The sequence below is a fragment of the Paramisgurnus dabryanus genome, chromosome 2, assembly GCF_030506205.2.
Source record: "Paramisgurnus dabryanus chromosome 2, PD_genome_1.1, whole genome shotgun sequence".
Classification (NCBI taxonomy): Eukaryota; Metazoa; Chordata; class Actinopteri; order Cypriniformes; family Cobitidae; genus Paramisgurnus; species Paramisgurnus dabryanus.
In genome coordinates, this window is record NC_133338.1 from 45224536 (window position 1) to 45240039 (window position 15504).

A 15504-nucleotide genomic window follows, 5' to 3' on the forward strand; every position below is an offset into this window, starting at 1 on the left:
TTTGAAGAGAATGATCGAACAGTGTTCTTTAACTGCTACAGCGATGTGTAGCCATGCCTGACGAAGATCTGCTTGGGTTAATTAGAAAACAAAAGACCTCTTTGTTCTAAACAGGGTTGGGGGGTCGATAAGGGGACGATGAGAAAGAAGAGTAAGAAAGAGACTTGAGAGAGAAAAAGGGGAAGCGTCAAGGTATGAGCCAGTAGTGCTGCATAGACGAATAGCATGCATCAAATATGCACCCAATGCAAGGAGTAATCGATGGCAGTGCAGAAATAATATAACTTGTGATCAGTAATGAAATTATGTTAAGGCTTGTTTATTCCAATCTTAACTGAGAACTGTCAACAAATTTTAAGATTAATGAATGTAGACATATACAGTATTGTGCAAAAGTCTTGTCACCACTAGCTTTGTTGTTTTAGCAAAGTTTTAATACCCATCTTTGTTTATTTTTTTGCTCTTTTTATTAAGACACAAACAGAAAATGCATATTTGTACACAAATTGTAAACCCACACAAATTTTAGGCTTTTTCAAGCAAAGTATTTAGTTTGACCTCTCTTGGCACTAAACACATTTTGATCTCTTGAGGAGACTGCAGTCCTGAAGTCTTTAATTAGAAATTATGATGTCATTTCATTTAAGTTTAAGAGATCCTGCAGGTCCACGCAAATGTAAGAGGAGCTCACACTAAACACTTGGCACTTTAGCTTACAATTTCATTTAGCTTTTTAATACTTCATACAGAGAATTAGAAATAATTGTATGGCCACAATTGCAAAATACAGACAAAAGTGGCATGGTGCCTTTTGCACAGTATTGTATATAAAGTAAGAAATTACATAAATAAATTATGATTATATTATTTATTGCTCACCTACAGCAGGGGTTTTCAAACTTTTTGTGTGTGTGGACCACTATTTGTAATCAAGAATTTTCGTGGACCACCTCATAATACTTATTATAAAATATGTCTACACAAAGTCCTGAATTAATCCGCACATCTAAATAGTCTTACTAGCACTAAACTAAAACTATAACTTGTCATCACATCAGTACAACAGGTTTCTTAACCTTATATCATAATTATTTATATACATATTCTTAGTGTTGGGAAAGTTCATTTTCTACATGAACTAGTTTAGTTCACAGTTCACAAATTTTAAAATGAACTAGTTCAGTTCATAGTTCGTCTTCCGGAAGTCGTATTTGTCGACCGCATATGTCATAGAGGATTATTATTATTGTTACAGAAAAGCAACCGTTACATTTTAAGGTAAGAATGAAAATACGATTGTATATCTTATGTTTTTAACTGAATGGCGTATGCGGTCAACAAATACGACTTCCGAAATCCTGGACGGGATGCGTCCGGGAAGTATGGCACGTATGGTCACCCTAAAATAGTACACTTTAAAAAAATCTGTAGAAATTACAGTGTTACTTGCAGCTGGTTGCCAGTAACTTACTGTAGATTTATATTTATGTTATTTACTGGCAAGAGTTTGTTCAAAGTGAAATACTTTTATCTTTACAGAATAAAACTATTCAATAACAGCCTCATGCAAAGCATTCTGGGAACCAGAAATCATCATCAACCTTTTTCTGTTTTTTGCTTCAGATTTTGTTTCCCAGAATGCTTTGCTTGATGCTGTTATAGTTTTACTCTGTAAAGACAAAAACCTGTAAATGTTTAATTTTCATTTAACTTTGAACAAAATGTTGCCAGTAAAAAAAACATACATTTAAAGCTGCAAGTAACAGTGTAATTTATAAAGAATTTTTTTACAGTGTACTTTTAGGGGCAGTTTCCCAGACAGGGTTTAGGTTAAGCCGGGACTAGGCCTTAGTTGTATAAGATAGTTTTTTTTTTACAAACAAACCTTACAAAAACAATACTGGTGTGCATCTTAAGACAAAACAACAGCATGTTACCTTGTAAAAATATAGCTGTAGTTATGCAGCTGTTTGTCAGTAACTTACTGTAGATTTATATTTATGTTATTTATGTGCAACAGTTTGTTTAAAGTTAAATGAACATTAAACATGAATAAGTCTTTGTCTTTACAGAATAACAGCATGCAAAGCATTCTGGAAACCAATCCCCAACCTTTTTCTGTTTTTAGACTTGTTGATTTTTAATGTACATTTAACTTTGAACAAACTGTTGCCAGTAAATAACATACATTTAAATCTGTAAAAAATATTCTTACTGTAATTTCTAAAGAATATTTACAGTGTAAGATATGTCAGGGCAATATTTTTTTTTTAATGAAGGCAGCTCAAACATGCATTTTAGTCTGGGACTAGGATAAGCCTTGTTCAGAAAACCGCCTCTTAATAATTATTTAATTTTGCACATTATTTTTTTGGGGTGAATAATATGATATTTATTTAAATGTGTGACACATTTGCAAACACTTATAACCAAAGTGACTTACTGTGCATTTAAGTTCAGCGTATCGGATCAAACCCATAAGTTGATGAAAACACAGTGGTAGCTCTACTATATCCAATCTGCTACTCTGAATTCTCAAAGAGGGGTCACACAATACTTCAAGATCTATTTACTTATATTCAGACTAATTCATCCCTTACTTGGTGAAAACTCATTACAAAAAGTCATTAGCAAATAAGTTTAGCAATAAGTAACCAAATAATAATGTGTGAGCTTTTGACTTAATTCAAAAAGCACAAAATTTAAATGCTGCATGTTTTCTAGTAGGGATGCTAAACAATTAATCGCGATTAATCGTTAGCAGAATAAAAGTTTTTGTTTACATCACATATGTGTGTAAACTGTGTATAATAAATATGTATATATATATAAATATGAACACATTCATGTATAATTTTAAGAAAAAAAATGTATATCAAGTATTTATATTTATATATAATATAAATTATACATAAATATACAAATGTATATACACATGTAAACATTTCTAAAACATATAGCCTACATGCATGTGTGTACATTTATTTATACAAAGTTATTATACACAGTTCACACACATATATGATGTAAACAAAAACTTTTATTCTGCTAACAATTAATCGCGATTAATCGTTAAGCATCCCTATTTTCTAGTGTGCCTAAAATCTTGTGTGACCCTATTTGTGTTACTCTACATGTGTATATTAATGGTTTCTTTTAACATAACCGTTTCACGTGTGCTTTGAGTGATACAAAATTATTATTAGGGTTTGTTTTTAGTTTTAGTATTATTAGCATTTGTTTAGTGGAAGAAACCTTTTGTTAAGTCCAAATCAAAGATCAAACATTAGACAGTGATGCTTCCACAGTTGTAACTAATGAAGATGCACATTGTTACAGGAACATGTGTTCTGAGAGCAGACAAAGGCCTGCAGGGATGCGCATTTCATGCGACATAGGTGCATGCTTGTCCTGTCAATCAAGACCTATTGAAGTAAGGAGAGAGACAGACGCACATAGCGAGAGAAAGCAAGTACACAGCAGTTTTGCCTGGCTCTTCTGTGGGGACCTGCTGCTTCTTTCTCATAGCTGAAGGATTTGCAATGCGTGTGTGTGTGTGTGTGTGTATGTGTGTGTGAATTAGATGCAGTGGTTTTGGCAAGATTCCATGTTTACTGTAAGCTTTCTCCTTGTTTATTTGAGCGTGCGTCTCATTGTTGCTCTTGTTCTTGATGGCGGGTTTGTGGTAACAAGGAGGGCCATTTATGGTTGGCAACAGCTGCAGAAGAGCTCCCTCTACATGTGTTTGTGTTTTTGCTTTTGTGCATGTATAGTTTTTTTTTTTTTAGATACGATGATAGGAAAAGAACTATGACTCGCATATTTAAAAAAGACACAGGAGAAGATAAATGCATGTTTCAAACTTTAATTGAATGTCACTACTTTTTAGCTGTAAGTGAACCAAACAACCAAAGCAACATACATATTTTGCTTTTTTAAATGGTGAAATCCTGGCAAAAATAAATAAATGCATACATACATAAATAAAGAATTATACACAATAAAATTATACATTATACAAATAGCATTTGACATTCAATAATCATTGCCATTACAGTAAAACACAAAAACAGAATTGTCTACTAAACTGCTAAAGGTACAGTAATCTCAAACTGATTTAATAAGTCAATGAATTCTTCTTGATCTCTGACAAATTTGATGATCCATTATAGACAGATGTTTCCATAGGTTAAACATAGTAGTTTGCTGCCCTCTGGTGCTTAGATCATATGTTGCAAACTGCAATGTAATGCTTTAATAGGCAATACAACATTCAATATATATTGGCCTTTTGTGGTTTTATGTCTGTTGTTATTGTAGAACGGAACGAAAATTAAATGTTTTAAAGTTGCAAAAAAATCAAATTGAAACAAAGTAACTAAAAAAAAAAGTAAATAAATGTGTGGTCTTTTAAAAATGTACAGTGTATTATTATCTGAATGATTAAAGATAATACGTGTTTTAAGTGATATCTTGGATACACGTTTTTGTCACTTTAAAGACTGACAGAAAACTTTATGTCAGACAGACCACTACCGCATCCTTGTGGACTGAATAGAAAACTATCACTAGTATAGTATTCACTACGCATACATTGTATCTAGGCTACCTGGGGGACAATTGAACTTCTGTCCAATAAACTATGTCGTGCTTTTTTATTTTAATATGATTATTTATTTGAAGCGAACTTCACTCAAAACTCTATGATGTCTTAACTTATAAAAGTTTTCGTGTTAATCCTTTTTTAGACTTGGTTCATAGTTGAGTTAATTTACAGCTTAATCACGAGTATCAAAACTTCCAAAAATGACGCTTTCCCAATTTTTAATGTGGCATTGGAACAATACAAAAGTAGCTGCTTTTCAGCATTGATCGTCTGTACTGCCGTGACCCGGATTCGAACCGGGGTTGCTGCGGCCACAACGCAGAGTACTAACCACTATACGATCACGGCGAGCTATCTGAGCAGCTGTGCGCCACCGCTCTATTCACAGGAGTCTAACGTTAATCATATTGATCATGCAAATGCTTCATTTATTTCTGTGTAAACTCAGTTTTATTTTATAAACAGTATGGTATCGTTTGGTGCGAGTGTAGTAATAATCTGCAGACAAATACTTTAATAAGACACGTGGTGGCTTTTTGTTAAGTCAAAGTTTTCTCAAAAACTTTATCAGCGTTTCATGCATTGCGTGGACATAGCTACGTCACGAAAAGCGACTGGCTTCAATCATCGGTGGTCTGAACTCACCAGAGTCAAATTCTGGTCTTGTTATTAAACTTACAAATTGAACAGTTTAATAATTATGAACGAAACTCGTGTAGTGTACGGATAAGCTGACAGGTAGGTACTAGATCATTTGTTTTTTGGGACAAGGGTGCGAATGAGAACACCTCAGTGAGGTCACTGGCTTGAGCTGCACTGGGGTTTACCGTTCTCGCACAAACACAATTGTTAAAACAGGCTGCAGGTTTATGTGGGTTCTGGATGAGGTTTAATCGAATACCCCAACCCTTACACACTACACTAATTTGATTATCATAGCCTGTTTGCAGTAGAGGCCTCCTTATACAATAATTTTTTGGCCGGGGGTTGAGATGGTGCTTTGACCTCGTGGCGCAAGAAAAATTAATTTAGGCCTAACGTTACCTGACAATGTATTATATCACGCTACTTAATAATAATAACACTATTATATTATATTATATTATATTTTATTACATTATATTAGCCTAACATGAATACGAATTTCATGAAAAATCAACAACCGTACCTCACTTTACATGTTTTGAGATTGCATCTTACTGTGAATTTCATGTGACATTACACAGGCTTTTTAATTAAAGTGCTAAATATAACCTGTCAAATGATGTAACCTGTCAAATTATGTAATGTTTGATGAAGCGATATGATTTCCCAATAATAAATTCAAATGTGTGTAGACTAAAGTTGTGAATAGCAAAACCCCAAGGTGTTAAACCCATTTTTTCAAACTCAGCTGCACAGATGCACAGACCTGCAGCTTTTAATGGTTAGGCTGGTTGCAAAGAGAAGCAGTGTTAACCTATTTGTATACTACCTTGACATTTTCTGCAGACTGCGATGAATGACTTAAAAATCTACTCTATAAATGACTTCATAATTAAATTGTTCATTACTTAAAATTCGTCAGTTTAAGGCAATTGTATTTATTAAATTTTTTTTATCAAATAGGCAAATTTAGAAATTCTACCAATTTATAGAATGAGGGCGTTAGGCTTATATAAAATACAAAGGCTTTCATTACTTGTCTTACTATAAAAACTTTGTCCCATTCTTGCACTCCTTAGAGAAAACTGACGTGCAAATGAGGCACTGCTTGTCTTTAAGCCCTAATTAAATTAGCAGTGCACCCCTTTGTTGCGCGTTTAACAGATTTATGATCGATTTATATGGCGAAACATTTTAATGCGTGGTAAAAATGTAATCAAAAAGCAGCATGCGTCATCGTTTTGTATTTAATAAAAACATTTTAAAAAACTGATCTGTTGATAGTTTTATTAATAAATATGCACGTTGGGAACAACAATGTTTGTGCATTAAAAAAATAGAATATTAATGTAGGCCAATTACTGATCGTAAAATTCACTTTAAGAACTCGAGGGAGAGATACTAAAGAGAAACATTCCAGCATTCCTAACCTGTGAAAACTCGTGATTTTATCTGAGTCCAGGTTTTCTTTACATCCTTGGGTAAAACAGAATCGGAATTTTACTGATAATTTCTAAAAACCCCTATTACGGAATATCGCCTGATGTTTGTTCTCAGTACATGCATAACGTGCAGGTAAATCGATGATTTATGACTCGAAAGTGTGGCGTTGAAATGCCTTGATAGTCTAACTTACTTCTGTATTTAAAATGAGAACTTACGTCGGAGTATCGAGGTTCTCTGCGCACACACCACACACAGGCTATCCAAACTCATAAAACGTGACAGCCACAATTGAACGAAATAAAAAAAATATATCCAAAAGGACAACAATCCATATGGGTTAATTCATACAAATATTTGCGCTAATGGTGATTTACAGTCCCAGCTTGACAAAGTTTAAGCCTAAGAATTTGCAGCCCCTTTCGCTTCATTTCGTATCACACTCCACCTACTCGATATAATGCTCCAACAAGCCGTGTGTTTGTTTTTACAAGTGTGATATTGTAAACCAAGACTCGTAAGAGTCATTTATCTTCAAAAACTGACGTGCGTCTTTCACTTTACCGTTTCGTGTTGGGCACCACTACGGACAGAGTCATAAACCAAAATGAACTTCGTACACTGATAACTTGTATCTTGTAGCGCATGTGCTACAAAATTACAACTCAAGCTTGTGTGGATGTCAAAAGCAGCACGCTGCAATGTGGGTGAAAAGATGTATGTATCATCTTGATACAAAAAATAATATAACAGCATAAACCACGACATGTTATTTTAATTAAGTTACAGTAAAAAAGCCCACAACGAAATATCGAACCAATTAACAACAATACCATAATTTATTTAATAAGCAGGCTGCCTCATATCGATTGATTTTTTTATAGATTCATCTATAAGGGGCCGACAAAGTAAAATGAAAAATCCTTTGGGTGTCTGAAGAGAAATTAGAGTAACATAAAACTAATATATACTGCAGCATTTATGTAACAATAATCATAAATTCCACAAAATAACAAATCATTTATATTCATTATTAAGGTGTTTATGGGTAAAGAGATTATTTCATTTTATTTATTAAGACTGCATGTGACATAAATTCTACATTTATTATTACTCTCATTTATCTTGTTGCCTGTGTGTCAGTTTGCTAATAACCAAATTGAAAACATGCTGATATTAACGTGCGTTTGACTCGTATGGTGTTGAATTCGTGTATGTAACGGTGGTGCTCTGTTCTGGATCAATGCCATCATTGTGCTTTCTAACAGTGCTGTCTTTCTTTGCACTGACAAAATCTTAACAATGTTTCAGAACATAGATAGCCTATATATCCACTGAATTAAAGATGGCATGTATATGACAATATTATAAAAACTATTGTTTTAATGCAAAACTAGTTTAAATGCTAAACAAGAGTGTAAAGAGCAATAAAACCAGGACACACGGAAACATTAGTACGAAGGAAAGCAAGCGATTTATATATCACCCTTTTAAAAAGACAAAAATTAAAATGTAGATTTTGTTTTTAATTTATTAAAAGAAAAAAAAAACTTAAAAAAAATCCATACATTTTTTTAGTAGCACACATCAGGAATGTGACCTAACTTCAGCCACTATCTCTTTTCGGTCGGTCTTGCTTTGATGGGACTTGGTCAATGTTAATATGCAAATAGTGACACTGCCTGCCGAGCGGAAGTGAGGGGCCCAGGGCATGGAACGCAGAGCGTAGCGTCGACCAATCAGAAACGAGGATGTTTTCCAAATGCGCAGCTACGTTTGACTGCTGCGAGCAACAGCGACGACAGACAGAGGGAAAGTAAAAGCGCAGACCTTCCCACTTCTGAAAACTCAGCCTATTCTGGACCGCGTTCAACTCAACCACCAAAAAGCTATCCAAAAAGACTGACTTGCAGAGGAAGGACGAGAAAAAAATATCAGAGGTGCTCGCTGACTTGATTTTGCCGCCTGTCTGCCAAGAATTCTCTTCCGGTGTTCATTTTTGTAAGCACTACAACGTGAAAAGACAAGGAAAGAGAAAAAAACAAAAAAGCACACATTTTTGAACTTGAGACATGTGAACGTACCGGCTTCAGTTTCATCCGGCCTCCAGGAAACCCCTTCAGTTCCATGCAGTACAGTGCAATGGTACGTTATAATGGAAAACACTGTGTTACTAACATTTGTGAATATTGTTTCTCGAGTTACTGTGTTGCGCGTTTGTAACTTCAACACTATAGCTTTTATAGCCTTCAAGTCTGACTGGACGAGGCACTTGCTCGGTGAAAATGAAAGATGTTAGATTGTTTATGTCATGTATTGGCAGGCGTCCTATATGGGTCATATCATTGTGTCAGAAGTTGGTGGCAGAGTTTGTGCCTACGGAGATCCGCTCTTGGCATGATTCCTGCGTGTTAGCTAAAACTCTCCCTCTGTTGAATAAGCAGTGCACTTTGGCACGGTGCAGTAGCGTGAATACCTGAACAAGCTGTGTTGATATTTACTCTTGTCACCATTTCACACAGTTCTCCCTTCATTGAAATGCTTGTCTGGTTTTACATAATGACATTCTCTGTCAAAGTCTATTAAGTTTTTTATGAGACTAATGACACTTGAGCATATATAGCGTACATTGTGCACGAATAATATCACTTTAAGTATATTCGAACTTTAAAAAAACGTTTCAAGCCCATAAACCCTTTTATTGTTTATGAAAGTATTCAGAGTCAGACTTCATTTTGCTCCGATAGATTCATGTCCTTTATAAAGTCATAGTTGATCGCTCGTGAGTTTCAAAGTTGGACAGAGGGGGTGGGCTTTGACTTTGACACAAGATGCCGGTGTAACATTATGGGAATCATTATCTGTCCTGCAAAAAAACAGCCCTGTGCTCATCTCTCCTGATAGATTTTTTTAAAGCTGGAGGAATGTATAATGTTTAGAGTTATTTTGCATAGTGTAATCTGCAGGCCCAAACTTGCAATCACATCATAAATAAGCCTTTGTGCTTTCTTGTTAATGCAGTTTATCTTTCCCTGAACGTTTACATGTCCTGTAAAGTAGGCTATAATCATAGTCAAAATGAAATTTAATAATAAAAAACATGGTCAGTGAAAAGGCTAACCATTGTGTATTTGTTTATTAATCTTCTGAAAACCAATAATAATAGGCCAAATTGTTCTCATTTGTATTTGAAGGTGTCAGCAAAAATCTTTGTCCCGTACTGTATTGTGCTCGCACTCTGCGCTGCGCCCCATTGACATAGTTTTACATGCTCGCCTCATGCACGTATAATCATTGCACTTCGGATAAAAGTGGGAAATTGCTTGAATCTTTGTCAATGTTATGCTTTGAGGTGCAGTCGAGGTGGGCTGGAGATATGGGATATGCGTTTGCTGGAAGAGGAGGAGTATGAGTGTGTAATTAAAGGGGGAAAATCTTCAGACTGATTTGTTAGGCTCCAAGACTAGAGGGTGTTACCGGCTCATATTTTGTCAAGTTTGAAAAGCAAACATAAGATCAGAAATTAGGCGCCTTCAAGTTTTCATATTGCACGTGCGGTATTTTTTTTCAAGATTCATCTTTCAAACTATCTCCTTTTGTTCAGCTGCGATCTCAGATCAGTCGCAGTGGATGCGTCTAGATCCACTCGCTTTATAATCTGCTCTTAAATAGTCGTCCGGATCGGTTCAATGCTCAGTGTGGGATCTCCAGTTCTTCTCCATTGCCGGATAAGCCCGTGTGTTTTTTGAATGAGGATATCAGGTCTTACTCAGACGTGCACGGAGCAGCACGAGCTCTGAAGAATGAACCGATAATATCGTTCGTCTGCGATATCCTTCAGGACTTTGATAACCGCGCGATCTGTTTGCTTAGGCGGACACATGATGTATTCGCCGATTTGCTTAACACAGGTATTTATTTTAAATGTATTTTATAATTTGAGTAGGTCATTGCTTTTACTTGTTACAGCCTATGTATATTTTCCAATGTGCTTTCAAAAAAATCTTATTTTAGATGCGCGTTTATTAAAGTTTAATGTCGCATTTGAACAACTTATTCGGTATTTGTACAAAAGGCCTTTGGGAAAATAAATCCGCGAGGGAATATATTTAATAGTTAGACTTAACTGCAACCCGAATTCTGTTGTCCGTTTAAAAGCGCTTTTGTTTAATATGTGATTTTTAACTTTATGCATTAAAGGCTATGTGAATGCAAAGAACCCCGCGCGCAGTGTTTGACACAACACAGATCGCATAAGTGCAGTTAAACAAGCTTATTTGAATAACTGCTGTACAGCCTAACGTTATCATCAGACCAAAGTTTATTCAAAACCTAATCCAACTTTATTGATATTTTAAAATCAACTTGTGTGATAAAATACACGTCATTCGTTTTATTAATGTTTTTGATCTTTATGAATTATGGATTATATTAATGTATACGCTTTTTCAAAGGTAAGGTAAAGACAGTGAGTTTGAATTTACCGTGCGAGAAACTCACTGTCTGAAGCTCATCAGTTTTTACGTGCTTTAGTTTGTCTTGCATGGGAGCTCCTCTTACAGAGTGAATTAAGATGAAAACAATGATAAGGTTTGATTCAGCGTTTGGACAGAGTCCGCCGGGTTTGGCTGACACAATTTTACTGTTTATATTTTACTTGGCATGAGAGAGTGATTGACTGAGATATGGTAAGTATACAGAGCAGAGCTCGATCCTGCGCGGCCCACAGCCTACTGTGCTTTCCTACACCTTTAATATGTATTTTTCAAACTTTTAACATCAAAAATCTTATGAGATTGGCCTAAATAAGATTCCTAACAAACATGGAAATATAGTTTATTATTATGCAATTATTATTATGAAAACAGATTAGTGTATTGTGTTTTATTTTACATTTCTTTTTTAGGCCTGTCAGGACGTTTATTTTTAATTTTAGATTTATGTATTTCTATATCTATTATAATAATAATAATTATTATTATTATATTGGAACAACAAACGTTTATATAGCAAAATCACAGATTTTTAAAGATAATAAGTTAAATATTGTAATTTGAAATTACTGAGCATTCTTAAAGTCAAATATCAGGCTTATAGTCCATTTATTTTAGTTTTTTGATTTGGTTTATTAAATGTATATTGGACACAATTGATTGAATAGAGCTTATTGGATACTGCCTAATTCTCAATGTGTGTTTAGTTTTGTTCAAAGAAATTGTGTGATAATGAACAAATTTAAGTTGTGTTGGGGTGTAAAGTGAATAAGATATTTAAATATCTTAATTAAACTTGTTTAAATAACCTAACAATAATATGAAAATATTAATCATCTGATGTTTTGTTTAAAAAATGCTTTGTTAAAAGTTTTTTTTAATAAATTGACTACACGGCATACTGAGAAAACTCACACTCTTCGGTGAGTTGAATTTTTTTCCTGCAACACGCACCATTGCAAATTTTTGAGTGAAGGTTTGCACAAACATTCCTAAGTTGTGTCTTTTTTTGGTTTTTATAAAGTGGTTGAATGTGGGCTATGTGTGTGGGATTGTCATAGTGTGGGATTGTCATAGAGATACAGGTGTGCTTGTTGTGGTTTTCCAAAAAGCTGTCACCCGTCTGCACGCAGAACAATATGTGGTTGCCCCGATCCATTCATATCAGTTCTTGTTCATATTTCAGTATAGCAGTGGAAACATACAGAAATGTTTGCACAGTGTGTCTCTTCGATGTCAGTATCATGAGATATTTCACACAATACTCTTTAATTTCTTTATACCTTATTTTCTTAAACATCCCCGTATACTGTGCAAACCTATGCAAATTTGTTTTTCACACTCTTTTGACCATTAAGGAGCAGGATCTGGTTTTATTTATTATATTGTAAATTTTATAAACAAAGTTTTTATCAGTTTTACATTTGTAAAAAAGTGCATTTTGATATTTTTTAACATTTTTGAATATATAATTTTCTCTTCCTGGGGTGATGAGGAGATTATATGTGTGGAAATACATTGAGCAAATGTTACTCAGTGGTCTGTAAAATTGGCAACTGCATTTGCTCAATTTGTAGTGTAATGCTACATAACAAGTTGGGGCATAAGACAAAAAAAAGGCTAACACTGAATATGACAAGTTTGAATTAACCATGCAGCGTATTCGAGGAGTCAGACTGCTTGAGTTTTTCCTTGCTTTTTTATTGCCACTTTTACCAAATGGCTCTGGGAACTGAAGAATCTGTCTTTTGTGCCAAGATGCCATTTTCATTGTCCATCTTGGTTTGATTTTGAAGGGGCTTAAAATAATTGCGGTACATTAATGCTTACAAATTAAATAATTCCCAAGGAACGCTAGCACCTCCTTAAAGTGAAAAGATTGAAAGCTTCTTGCTAAAGGTGTAAACTTGACCCCCTCTCCCCAATTTTTACTTTTATTGTTCCCTTTTTAGTTAAAGCCTTAACTTATTTCTGGCTTTGAGATGCTTTATATTCTCATTTTAAGACAAAAGACATGTCTCCATTTGTCTTGATGTCTTTGCATGTGTGGTTGATGGTCATGTGGTCAGCTGTCCTTGTCAAAGGCATTTGGTGGCTCTCTATAACATATACCAGGACTCCCAGAGGTTCTGCGGGTCTCTGTAGTACGGTCTGTTTCAGGAATGCTGGACGCTTTGATAAGAAATCTGGAAGTATGGGGGGTGCATGCTCTCCTGTGCCAACACACGGACTGGTGCTTTGAGTGGAGATAGAGACGGAGCAAGCGAAAGAAGGGGGGCAAAGAGAGTGAGAAATAGAAGGGAGTGGGAGATTGGTGATTCTGTAACTGTCTGCTCTTTGCTGGCACGGGCAGACGCGGTAAACAGTGGCATCCTTTTTCTGTGCGCCTCCAACACCTGCAGGCAGGCCAACGCAGCCTGCATTCGAAGTGGAAATGGTAGATGAACATTTTTAATCAACATTTTTGAAACTTGTTTATAAAGACTTTAGTGCTTAAAAGTTGGTTTAAATGTTAAACTGGTGTCCTTGTAATTGATATTTGCAACTGTATATTTTGGACATGCTTTTGTGGAGGTGTCACTTTTTTAGCTTCTTATAAGCAGTTTTTGTTCGCAGTGCTTTCTAACCATATTTTCTCCGTTTTGTTTTTGGCCGCACGGCCCTTTGGCTAATTTAGGCAAGAACTCATGCCAAAAGGTCTCTTCTGCTCCTGCAAATTTTTTTAATTTTCCCTCTGTCTCTCTTGCTCTCTTTCCTCAGGATGAGTTTCATCCCTTCATCGAGGCGCTGCTCCCTCATGTGCGTGCCATAGCCTACACCTGGTTCAACCTGCAGGCGAGGAAACGCAAGTACTTCAAGAAGCACGAAAAGCGGATGTCCAAGGACGAAGAACGTGCGGTGAAAGACGAGCTGCTCAGCGAGAAGGCCGAAATCAAGCAAAAGTGGGCATCCCGTCTCCTGGCTAAGCTGCGCAAAGACATCCGGCAGGAGTACCGGGAAGACTTTGTGCTCAGTGTAACGGGCAAAAAGCACCCGTGCTGCGTACTCTCCAATCCCGACCAGAAGGGCAAGATCCGGAGAATCGACTGCCTGAGGCAGGCTGACAAAGTGTGGCGGCTGGACCTGGTGATGGTCATCCTGTTTAAAGGGATTCCGTTGGAGAGCACGGACGGGGAGCGGTTGGTCAAGTCACCGCACTGCACTAACCCAGCGCTCTGCGTTCAGCCCCATCACATCACCGTCTCCGTGAAAGAGCTGGACTTGTTTCTGGCATACTATGTCCAGGACCAAGGTAAGCGTTTGAAAGGGGGAACATTTTTTTTTTTATATACAAATGGCATAAACAAAAAAGTTTAATTCAGTATATTTGGGTACGTTTAGTTAAAAGTACAATTTTACATTTGCAGACTTATTCAGCATTTGCAGGAGATGTGTTTGTAAATAAAAGATGTGAAAGTAAATACAATTTCCTAGCTCTGGAAATGCTCTCTGTTTGTTAGAAAAATCTAGACATAAATTCCCACGCACTACCTTTTAAGAATTTAACATGGCATAAAATTAACATTAGAACTAAACATTCAGAGTAGATAATAAATTTTTATTGCATTTTTTGTATGTCTTTCCTTCTTTTAGATGTTATTGATTTTCCTGTTCCAGCCAATTTTATCGGTCTTCAACACTATTTTGTATTATGCTCTAGCATGCTATTTTTAACACAACAAAAAATATGTCTTTTTATAACTATTATAATTTATTAACATTTATTCATATAGCAAACCCTAGACAAAAATAGCTACAACCAAAACTTTTCTTTGATTTTGAATGTTTTCTATTTGAAAAGTATTTTAATATCTTATTTTACCATGTTTTAAAAATAGCACCTATTTGAGTATCATAAATAATGTTTTTGGCACACTATTTAAGCGTGTATGTCAATGTTTTCAAAAACACTTGGGCTATTGTCAGGCATGGCACCTCCATTTTGTGAAACTGAAGTGCCAGGGTAAGCAGAAGGCAGAGCGGGGGACACAATAATGGTTGCCACTGGCATCATGGTTGGCATCTTTTTTGTCTTTGTAAAATGGCGTGCATTCGCCTATCACAGTGTAGCTATCACATTGTATGTAAAGAGCTAAATTAATTAATACAAATTAGCCATTGTTATCTTAAGCATTTTTTTTGTCATATAAGATGGATCATAACATGTTTAGCATCTGAACACTCATAGTTTGTTCACATCAGTGTATTAATTTTAAACCCTTATATGTGTATAGTTTGATCTTGGTGGCTGACTGATGTTAAACAGCTCAAATCATT

At 35.5% G+C, this 15504-nt stretch overlaps 1 protein-coding gene and 1 non-coding gene across 9 annotated transcripts in view; one reads left to right on the forward strand and one right to left on the reverse strand.

Moving 5' to 3' along the window:
• Positions 1 to 15504, forward strand: part of LOC135778589 (nuclear factor 1 B-type-like) — a 97321-nt gene that overhangs the window by 4234 nt on the left and 77583 nt on the right. For 3 of the 8 annotated variants that reach the window (XM_065288982.2, XM_065288981.2, XM_065288989.2), the window contains exon 2: positions 13948 to 14479. In XM_065288982.2, coding sequence (XP_065145054.1) covers positions 13948 to 14479 — 532 coding nt within the window. Of the gene's footprint in view, positions 1 to 8457; positions 8840 to 9979; positions 10606 to 13444; positions 13625 to 13947; positions 14480 to 15504 lie in introns of those variants that run through there. The other 5 variants (XM_065288987.1, XM_065288985.2, XM_065288984.2 and 2 more) reach the window with 5 other exon arrangements.
• trnah-gug (transfer RNA histidin (anticodon GUG)) lies at positions 4883 to 4954 on the reverse strand. The gene has a single exon. It is a non-coding gene; the product is annotated as a tRNA-His (tRNA).